At 38.5% G+C, this 11,730-nt stretch overlaps 1 protein-coding gene across 3 annotated transcripts; it reads left to right on the top strand.

Annotated features, from left to right (window-relative positions):
* The first annotated feature begins 823 nt into the window (after positions 1-823).
* LOC126484398 (3-oxoacyl-[acyl-carrier-protein] reductase FabG-like) lies at positions 824-11,637 on the top strand. Of its 3 annotated transcripts, none has more exons than XM_050107899.1 (2): positions 824-848; positions 10,690-11,637. In XM_050107899.1, exon 2 carries the CDS (start codon positions 10,692-10,694, stop codon positions 11,463-11,465), a length of 774 nt encoding a protein of 257 aa, XP_049963856.1. In that variant the 5' UTR covers positions 824-848; positions 10,690-10,691; the 3' UTR covers positions 11,466-11,637. The 3 variants fall into 3 exon arrangements, with proteins under 3 accessions (XP_049963856.1, XP_049963855.1, XP_049963854.1); XM_050107898.1 differs by lacking the exon at positions 824-848 and adding an exon at positions 1,089-1,223; XM_050107897.1 differs by lacking the exon at positions 824-848 and adding an exon at positions 1,414-1,549.
* Positions 11,638-11,730: the final 93 nt, after the last annotated feature.

Here is an 11,730-nt window from a genome sequence, read left to right as displayed (position 1 = left end):
TACCGACAATCCTTCTTTCCACGAACAATACGATACTGGAATAGAAGGGAGAACCGATAGAGGTACTCAGGGTACCCTCCGCCACACACCGTCAGGTGGCTTGCGGAGTATGGATGTAGATGTAGTATTGGTATATCAATTGCCGACAATGCTTTTTATGTGAATATGTATGCCTTGTAATTTGTTTGTGCAAGCATCATTACTATTACAATCTACGTTGTTATTTGAACACTTGAATCTTGTGTATCTTTTTACATATGATTTAGACTGTAATTTTCATGACCATTTGCATATGGTTATTATTGTAATAATCTGACACATTCTACATCCTAATGATACACTCGCATCAAGGATTCATGGATTGACTGATTGATTTTTTTAATAAAATAAAATAGCCTTCATACGATTATTAGGAGTGTCTTTCTTCCGTTTAGTATGCTCGTCCTTACAAAAAAAAATTACTATTGTTCTGATTTGTACCAGTCACGCCCACTTTCTGTATTGTGTTCACCATATAGTTCAAAGCCTGAGTTTACACTTTCTTCACCTGATTCTTCACTAGCCATTTCATTTAGCAGTCTATAGTTACATGGATCTTCTCTCTCATCCATTTTAGTTCTCTTCTGAAATAAACAGCCGGATTCAACGTATTGAATGTGTGCTAAAATCGTATTTATGTTACGAAAAAAGATACCACAAGTGCTACTCTGGGTCCCGCAGACGCAAAAAGTACTTACCTGCTTGCTACCGTTAGTTCTTGCAGACCCAAACACGTCAAAATCGCTCCTAGACAATGGACTTCAACACACATTCAGCAATCAAATTTCACAACAATGAAAGCTAAGAAGGTACACGAAATACTACACGGGTACTGTGTTATAAATCTAACAAAAATTAATCATCAACATAGCCCAAGAGTCTGGACTATGCTACTCTACAATAGCAATGGAAGTTTAATTCAATATGGCAGGTTTACGCTGAAATGTCAAGATATTTGAATACGCCTGGCATTCTTCTACTTAAATCTGTCGCCACAACCTCTCTCCATGGCCAATGAAATTAAAGGATAGTCACAAGTCAGAGTCAGGTGGAAAGACAACTGACATTGTAACTAGAAACCACAGAGATAATGAAACTGTTGGCTTTAGTAGAAAATAATCAAAGTGATTGGAGCAGCTGCCATTTGAAACAAAATTAGTAATTGGTAGAAATATACACTGACGGTTAGAAGTCATACTGATTGTTCGTTTGTATCAGCTTTTCTGTGATGGGTCTTTTAGCCCAATTTTGCTTCTTTCTCCTATTTATGAAGAAAGCAATGAGAACGAAACGAGTAAAGTCACACATTTAGTACAAATAAATATAAATATGATTTTGAATGCTCATAGATCTATATATACGTTGTTGTATATCGAAACTGAGAAGTGAGAACTGTACTGTAGGGCTGTTATCACAATATCAGTGTGATACACGTGCTAAGTGTGTAAACAGCTTTCGAACTCCAGAGTCTTCGTGGAATTTCAACGTTTGCATGTCAGTTCTGTTAGAGGCAAGTGGGTTGTTAGCATTTCACAATTTCACCGCGCAAGGAAATTGTTAAGAGTCGAGCAACGTATTTACAAAATAAAGAGCCGCATGGATTGTCACATTCTTGCCCCTTTTACACTACTCGAGCCCGACCTTGAAAATTGTGCGAATGAAAAACGATGAAAAGCGATATTGTTGTTTGACAGCAAAATGGAAATTCCATTTTTTCCGTATTCATTGTAATGCAAAAAATGAATTTTTGTTATGGCCAGGTACTGTAGGCCTAGTGCTTGTTGTGAAACAGGCATTGGTTCTACCCGTTTGCTCATTTACCGGACATCAGCAACTTTATTACTCAACGTATTCAACTATGGCATTACTAGGTGCTGCCCAAAATATTAATAGCCTTTTTGCTTTTTTTCTTCAAAGCTGCGGTCCTGTAGGTTAATTAAAGTAAATCTATTCTATTCATTCCTCATATTAAACTTTCCCTTGCTCCATTTGTGAAATATGCACTTTTGAAAAGTGTCTGTAGCATGTTATCACTAGAGCAAATTTTGCTTTTTCATTGCCGTATTCATTGCACAAAAGAAAGCCATTAGAACTGTGTGTGAGGTTTACACATACACATGTTGCAAGCATCTGTTTAAGCATTTGGGAATGTTAACCACAGCCTCACAGTATCAATATCTACATCCATAGGCTACTCTCCAAACCACTGTGAAATGCATGGCATAGGGTAGGCCTACTCCCCATTGTACCAATTATTGGGCTTCTTCCTGTCCCATTCATGTATGGAATGTGGGAAGAATGGCTGTTTACATGCCCACATGCATGCTCTAATTAATGTAATATTATTCTCACGTTCCCCATGGGAGTGATTTGTAAGGAATTGTAGGATATTCCTAGATTCATCATTTATAGTTTGTTGTTGTTTGCTTTATAAATAGGCTTTCTCAGGACAGTTATGTCTATTTTCAAACTAGTTAGTTTTGTGTTCCATGGATCATTTGTGTGGTTTCTTGAGCACAGACCTGTGACTTCCACTGCCCTTCACTGTATGTGTTCAATATCAATTACAGGGTGGTTGCACAAGTGAATTGTAAGCAATCTCCTTTGTATATAAATTGCATTTCCTTAGTATTCTAACAATGAACCAGTCTGCCACTTGCTTTACTTAAGACTGACTCCTAGGACACACGCAATGTTACTTAGTTACAGCCATCATTTCCTCCATCCAAGATAATATGCTGCATCCTCCCTACCACGAAATCTTCAGTCCTGTAACAAATCTTGCTTGATAGGACCGTATGGGCGTACTTTTGACAATAAGTGTCGGTCTGGTATTGAGTAAAATGCTATTTGGAATTTGAGAAATACTTCTAGCTGACTGCCTTGATCTGTGGCTTCTAGGATGTCATGCGAGAAAATTGCAATTTTAGTTTTCATAATCATAGTTTTTGGAATCCTTTATTAATTGATGAAATCTGTTTCCAACAATACATTGCAGTCTTGAGTGTAGTAGTTATGTTGGGTCAACAGAAGCACCCGATTCCACCTGTCGACACTTGAGAAATATTCTAGAATGGGCTGCACAAGCGATTTGTAAGCAATATCCTTTGTAGATTGTTTGCACTTCCCCAGTATTGTAGCAATAAACTGAAGTCTACCACCTGCTTTACCCACAACTGACCCTATGTAAACATTCCATTTCATATCCTTGCAAAGTGTTACACCTAGGTATTTGTATGAGTTGCCCGATTACAGCAGTGACTCTGTGTTATTATGGTCATAGGGTATGTCTTTTTGTTTTGTGAAGTGCAAAATTTTACATTTCTGAATATTTAAAGCAAGTTGCCAGCCTCTGCACAGCTTTGAAATCTTATGAAGATCTGACTGAATATTTATGGATTATAGATAACTGCATCATTTGCAAAAAGTCTGATGTTACTATTAATATTGTCTGCAAGGTCATTAATATACAAAGTGAACATCAAGGGTCCAAACACAGTACCCTAATCTCACAAATGCTCTCCATCCTAGATAACATGCTGCATCTTCCCTACCAAAAAATCCTCAATCCAGTCACAACTTTCAGTTGATATCCCATATGATTGTACTTTTGACAATAAACATAGATGTGGTACTGCGTCAAATGCTTTTCAGTAATCAACAAATACAGCATCTAACTGATTGCCTTGATGCAAAACTATTAGTACATCATGTGAGAAAAATGTGAGTGGGATTACACATGATTAATGTTTTCAAAATCCATGCTGGTTGGCACTGCGGAGGTCATTTTGTTCCAGATACCTCATAATGTCTGAGCTGAGAACATGTTCTAAGATTCTACAACAAATTGATGTCGAGGACATTGGACGGTAGTTTTATGGATCACTTCTAGCTACCCTTCTTGTAGACATGTGTGATGTGTCTTTTTACAATAACTGGACATTGTTTTCTGTTCAAGGGATCTATGATAGATTATAATTGGAGGAGGAGCTACCTCAACTGCAAATTCAGTATAAAACTGACAGAATTCCATCAGGCCCTGGACTTTGTTCAGTTTTAACAATTTCAACTGTTTCTCAACACCACTAACACTAATACTTATTTCATTCATCTTTTCAGTTGTATGAGGATTCAGTTGGGACAATTTTCCTCAGTTTTCCTTGATAAAGGAACATTTGAAAATGGAGTTAAGCGTTTCAGCTTTTGCTTTGCTACCCTTGGTTTCAGTTTGTGTCTCATTAGGGACTGGACACTAATTTTGGTGAAACTAACAGCCTTTATATACAACCAGAATTTTTTTGGGTTCTGTGAAAGGTTACTTCACAATATTCTGCTGTGGTCATCATTGAAGGCACCACACATTGCTGTCTTGACAGACAAATGCATTTCATTCAGCATCTCTTTACCTATAGCTATACGTTCTCCTTTGCACTTATTGCTTTAGAAGTATCTTTACAGTGACTGTATAGCATGAGATTCCATTCCATTATGAACTGTTGTACTGGGTACATGCCTGTCCAGTACAAGGTCAACTATTCTTTTAAACTTGAGCCAGAGTTCCTCAGCTTGCTTCTGCCCTGTGCTGAAAATTTCGAGTTCCTCATTAAGATAATACATTACTGATTTTTTGTCTAAGTTACTGAACATACATACCTTTCCTTTTGTTGTAGTTGTCTTTTGTACTTTGGTAATAGTTGTTGCCACAACCGTGTCGTGGTCACTGATCCTGAAGAGGATATCCTCAACAAGGTTAGGTCTGTTTCTTGCCATTAGATCCAATATATTTCGATCGTGAGTGGGGTTTCTAACTATCTGTTCTGTATAGTTTTCAGAGAAGGCGTTTATTGAAGTTTCACAGGATGTCTTATCACGCCCACCACTAACAAACCTGTAATTTTCCCAGTTGACTGTTGGACATTAAAGTCTCCACCAATGATTATAGTATGATCGGAGAACTTATGAACTGAGGTTTTCTCTAAAGTTTTAAGTTACACCCTGAGATGAGTCTGATGGGCAATAGAAGAATCCAATTATCATTTTATGGCCACCCTCGATACTGAGTCTTGCCCAAACAATCTCACATGCAGCTTCAATTTCTACCTTGGTGGATTTTAGATTCTTGTCTACTGTGCAAATACACCACCTCGATTTCCTATTTGCCTATCCTCTTGATATACCCTTAAATTTTCTCCAAAAATTCTACTGTTATAAATTTCAGGTGTCAACTAGCTTCCTGTACCTAGTATTATCTGAGCTTCAAATACTAACAAAGAGATAGAGGGGCTGGCCAGTACTTACCTCAGCTCAGTACAGCTGAAAGTTACACAAAACAGAACAGAAATTTTGCATTCCTAGCTTTCGGAACTTTGTTCCTCCCTGATGAAGGAATGAAGTTCCGAAAGCTAGGAATGTAAATTTCCTGTTCTGTTCTGTGTAACTTTTGGCTGTACTGAGCTGAGGTAAGTACTGGCCAGCCCCTCTATCTCTTTGTTAGTATTTGTTTCACATCTTTATATGAGATTTTCCATTAATCATTATCTGAGCTTCACCACTTTTAATAAGCACTTGAATTTCTGGCACTCTGTTGCAAATGCTTCGGCAGTTTACCATTAGGATTTTAATACTCTCACCTGTGGGAGACATTTCTTTCGATCTTACACTGATACTTCTGGGTTTCCTACAACTATCATTATATGGATTGGATGGAGGGTCGCTATATATATATCCCAGGAAGTCACAGCTTTGCTTGTCACAGTACTTTCAAAGTCTCCGGTTCAGACCTTCCGCTCTTCGCCACTCACTGGAATGAACCAAGAATGACATCAGAGCCCAGACAACAGGCATCATTTGTTCCAACATGAGCCACAATCTGCTGTTGATTGCACCCTGTTCCCTCAGTGGCTGCTGGAATTGCCTCTTTGACATGTTGTGTGAGGCCCCCAGGCACACACATTGTTGCCATTTTCGTTATACGTTTGAACTGCCGACGATTAATAGACCCCTTCCCTTTTGCATATGCCGCCTTCTGACTGGACAAAACACGTTTCCCCAAAACAGGTGAAGTGAGTCCCACTGGCTCAGTTTCAGTAAAAGACTGCATGTTCTTTACAACATTTGTCACATGTTTTCAATGTCACTTGTCAAAGCCATCGACTAGTGGAAGACTCTCCAGGAGAGATGCTCAGTAGCTCGGTACGGGCTTTTGTTGAAGTTTCTAGAACATACCTTCACCGAGGAGTCAAGCAGTATATTGCTCCCTCCTACGTATATCTCGCGAAGAGACCTTGAGGATAAAATCAGAGAGATTAGAGCCCACACAGAGGCATACCGACAATCCTTCTTTCCACGAACAATATGAGACTGGAATAGAAGGGAGAACCGATAGAGGTACTCAAGGTACCCTCCGCCATACACCGTCAGGTGGCTTGTGGAGTATGGATGTAGATGTAGATGTTGGTTAGAAGGATTGATACAATACCCTGAGTCCTTCCTGGTCCCCACCCACCCTGCCAGGATGCCTAGCATAATCCGAAGGCTGACAGTTTGGTTGAAAGTTGGCAAAGCCAATGGATGAGAGAGCAAAAAACCTGGTTGTGGTAAAAAGTTATCTGTGCTTAGTCCCTTTGGAAAAAATCACCACTGATATCATATTATTATTGTCATGTTGTTTACAACATTTGTCACATGTTTTCAATGTCACTTGTCAAAGCCATCGACTAGTATCACATGTTCCTCTTTATCCAAATATATTGTTCACAGCATTTGCAAGGGAAACATATTCCCATTACTGATTTACTGTGAGCTGTCTCTAAGTGATTTGCATTTCATGTTAACCGATTATAAAGCTGGGTATGAATCTAGAACAGGGGCAATGCCATTACTTGCTTGTTTTGCTGAATAATGTTGGCAGGAGTCATTATTACATTTAGTGGTAACTCAAGAAGATGTCCAAACAGCTGATTTAAGTACCCATGACGAGAGCAGCAGACAGGTGTGGTTTGTAACTATGAGTTGCGCTACTAACAAAACACATCACACTTTCTCACCTGTCAAGGTTTCCAGTAGCTGCCCGGTGGTTACAAGAAACATGCACTTTGCCGCCATATGTACTGTATGGATAAAAGTGAATTAATTGAAGAATTCAATGTTGCTAGCCAACACCCAACCGAACTGTCAGCTTTGAATCTGACTTAGTACTCAGTCTACACCACAGAATGGTATGCCACCACATCTATGAGTTCATGTTCAAATTTGTTTGCTGTGACAACTCACAACCTGTCACCTTCCGACCTATCCTATACATTGGGCTATGCTATAGATCAGTCTATCACCACAACCTACATTTCAAAAACTAATACAGACACAAATGCAGTTTGTCAATCTGTTCCCTTTTGTTGTGCGCGCATGGAGAGCTGCATCAAACCAGTCTCAGGACTGAAGACAACAACAACAACAACAAAAAACCTATGGTGGCACATCCAGAATGTCATTATGTTACGGGAAGAAAGCAACATAGGGTATCAGTAGGTTCAGCTGACCCGAAAAAGCCCTCTGGCTGGTGGTGTCCCTATTCTAGATTTTTAATAATGTGATCAGGCATCTGCCATTTTTCATTCTATATATTTTTGTATCAGAATGGTATGCAGTTACTGGAATCGAATTACCAGTAGTAGTCTCATTCAGATCATCTTCTCTTATTTAGAAATGTTAATAAAAGAAATAAGGTAGGTGTTGATCTCGCCCTGTGTTTAAGATTTTTATCTGATTATGAGTTGGTTTTGAAATCTCAGTGTTCAACTACCTTTAGGATGTATCGTCATGCACTTTCTTCTGGGCCTCAAATTTAGGTGTGTTTCTTGCTGTTGCCGTGTAGTTAAATGTATTCATTAACAGTAGTGTTCCTGTATGTGATTTGTCTGCGCAACTTTCAATGTTGAATTCACCAAAATTCAGGGTCAGACTCAACCCCATTTCAGACTATCTGAGCGACAAAGGAATGATGTTTTGAAACGCAGAGTAGTTAATATGAGTAAACTAGCTCTGCAGGAGTTGATGACTCGTGCTAGGTCATAGTGATTCCACAACCATTTGCCTCTCCGGTCAGTGTCACCACTTACTTTTGTGCCATGAGGTCTGTTGTTTTTTGCACAAAAAATTGGGGTCCCTTGCTGTACACTGAAGTATACAAAAAGAGATTCACACTCTTTGTATAAGATCATGCACTGCATAGAACAGAAAAGGAAACTGAATTAAAACTAAGGCTCCCTTTGAATGCAATAACTGGTTTGAGAGGCCCAGCCCCTTGCATTGCTAAAGGACCACTTATCTCGTGGCAACAAGAACCAAGTTTGTAAGAATGTGTTGTTTCTGGAGGATTATCTGACAGGTATAACACAGCAGCTGGTATTCCATGTTATGCTACAGATTCTTACATACAAGCTGTTTGATGTAACAGTGTCACATAAGTTTCTGGACACAAGTTAAAAAAAAAAAATTTTAAAACGATGATGTGACTTACCAAACGAAAGTGCTGGCAGGTCGATAGACACACAAACATACACACAAAATGTTTGTGTTTGTTTGTGTATCTATCGACCTGCCAGCACTTTCGATTGGTAAATCACATCATCTTTGTTTTTAGATATATTTTTCCCACGTGGAATGTTTCCCTCTATTATATTCAAAATATTTTATAATCAATTTAATCAGTAATGATCATCATCAGATCAAGTCCCTGATAGTGTAATTATATAAAAGCTGTCATTTCTATTAACACAGACTGATGTCAAGATGATCATTATAGACTGAAACACATTACCAAACAAAATTTAAAAAAACTTTTTCATGATCGGGCTGATGTAAGTACTATAATTTGAAGCATTTGTGTCACTGTATCTTCGTCATGATGATACCACAAATTTGCTTTCCTGTATGCAGTTCTGTAGCTATAGGGGTTGGACAAAAAAATAGAAACACTGCAAGAAATGCACATGTGAACGTAAATGCCAATGATAGCCAAGCCTCAGGTGGACATGTCATTTTTGACCACTGATTGCACTTGTGCAATGTCCCCAATATGTTGCAAGGGATAGTTGTGGTTAGAACACAGTGCTCTGTGTAGTTGTGAGTGCATAATGTTGGAGCTAAGTGAGTTTGAACATGGGCAGACTGTTAGTGCTCGAATGGTGGGTGCTTCCATAAACAAGATAGCTGAAGTATTTGGTATATCAAAGATTTATACAGCATATAGGGAAAGCACAAAAATATGATATGCTAACTCACAACGTGCACAAAAGTGTGTGATGAGAAATTGTGAAGGAAGGTCATTGAAGAAGATTGTGGTGAAAGATATAAGAGCATGACAGAAACAAAAATCACTTCAGAACTGAATGTCGCACTCGCGAACACTGTCAGCATGAAAACACACGAAGGGAGCTCTGTAAGCAGGAAACAGTAGGGTGAGCTACAATTCCAAAACCATTCATCATTGATGCAAATGCCCCTAACGACTAAACATAAAATCTGAAATGCGAAGAAATTTTGTCATATGAGTCTTGTTTCACAGTATTTCCAATTCCTGACCAAGTTTATGTCCCAAGAGTGAAACCTGGTGTGGGTACGGTTATGATTTAGGCAGCCATATTGTGGATTCCATGGGCCTGTAGTTACTCAGCAAGGATGCATTACTACCAATGATTATGTGGCCATTTTGGCTGGTCTGGTCCATCCTATAGTACAGTGTTTGTTCACAACAGTGATGCTGTGTTCCAAGATGATAGTGCCCCTGTTCTCACAGATCACATTGTCTGTGACTGGTCTTGCGAGCACCAGCATGAACTATTATATCTCCCTTGTCCACCAGTCAGTCACCAGAGCTCAATATTGTTGAGCCTTTGTGGTCTATCTTGGAGAGAAAGTGTGTGATCACTATCCACCCTCATCATCGTTACCTCAACTTGGCATTATGTTGCATGAAGAATTATGTAAGATTCTCTTGAAAACCATACAGGACCTGTGCTTATCCATTCCACAATGGCTGAAAGCTGTTTTGAATGCCATCACGATGTGTTGTGTTTTTGGTGTTCACATTTTTGTCCAATCCCTGTATTTAGCTACAATGTAGTTACTATATTGCAAAGAAAATTGAGGTTTAATAGTTGAACAAAAATTGCATGTACTTTGCTTTGATGGGAAATGTATAGTTATAATGTATGCCTCTAGATTTAGAGTTATTGTGAGTATGACACTTTACATTTGTTGAAATGTAGATCAGCACCATGTAAAATATGGATTCAACTAAAAGATGTTGCAAATGCCAAGTATCACATAAAAATCTGAGTACAAGCTTCTTTGTCTGATATGGTGTAAAAGAAACCACTGTACGATCTAATAAGAAAATGGCATCATACTGTCTAGCGGAAAGTCCATTCTGCATAGGTGGTTTTAGGATGAAACACAAAGAAGTTGTACAATGTTGAGATAGCGTTACTGCTGAGAATGAACACTATCCACAGTGTTCAATTTAAGTGTGACAAGAGTAAGGTGTATAACTGTAATGGTCATCAAGATTTTCAAATAAGATTTATGTAAGTAAAATTAGAGTCTCAAGTAAAATACAGTGACTGATAACAGATTTTCATTTCTTTTCAGACATGGCATTCAGTGGCAAAGTGGTTTTAATTACAGGTGCTAGTTCTGGAATTGGTGCAGCGACAGCAATACACTTATCACGGCTTGGAGCTTCTCTTTCTTTAACAGGCCGAAATGAGGAAAACCTGAAAAAAGTGGCAAAGTCCTGTGAGGTTCTTCCTGAGCATCCTCAACCATTTTTGCAGACTGGGGACATCACCAATGAAAATGATACAAAAAATATTGTAGAAGCAACATTAAAACATTACGGCAAACTTGATGTTTTAGTGAATAATGCTGGTATTATAGAGACTGGAAGTATTGAGAATACATCATTAGATCAATATGACCGAATCTTCAATACAAATGTTAGGTCTATGTACCACATTACTATGTTAGCAGTTCCCCATCTTATAAAAACAAAAGGCAGTATAGTCAATGTATCAAGTGTGAATGGTATACGATCATTTCCTGGAGTACTGGCATACAATATGTCTAAAGCTGCAGTGGATCAGTTTACAAGGTGTATTGCTTTGGAATTGGCAGCCAAACAGGTTCGTGTTAACAGTGTCAATCCTGGAGTGACACTAACAGAGCTGCAGAAACGGGGTGGTTTGGATGAAGAAGCTTACTCAAAATTTTTAGAACGTAGCAAAGAAACACATGCTCTTGGTCGTGTAGGGAAACCTGAGGAAGTGGCTGAAGCAATAGCTTTCCTAGCCGGTGATACTGCAAGCTTTATTACTGGTGCAAGTTTGCCCGTGGATGGAGGCCGTCATGCTATGGGTATACGATAAGCCCAAATTTTGTTGAAAGTATTCAAATACTTGAATGGGGCTTTCATGGTTTAATACTGCAGCCATTTATACTATACAATAGATGAAGTCATATTAGGGAACCTAAGCATTTATATATACATGTGATACTTACTGTAAAAATTATACTATGAATAAATGTAATTTTCACCAATGCAATTCACTTTAATCACCTTTCAACCAAATCTTTTGAACTTAAAAAATGCAGACAACACATAAATTAACAAATATTCTTTTAGTGAGGGAG

Source organism: Schistocerca serialis, chromosome 6, assembly GCF_023864345.2.
Source record: "Schistocerca serialis cubense isolate TAMUIC-IGC-003099 chromosome 6, iqSchSeri2.2, whole genome shotgun sequence".
Lineage (NCBI taxonomy): Eukaryota > Metazoa > Arthropoda > Insecta > Orthoptera > Acrididae > Schistocerca > Schistocerca serialis.
This window is presented reverse-complemented; position numbering and strand designations above follow the sequence as displayed.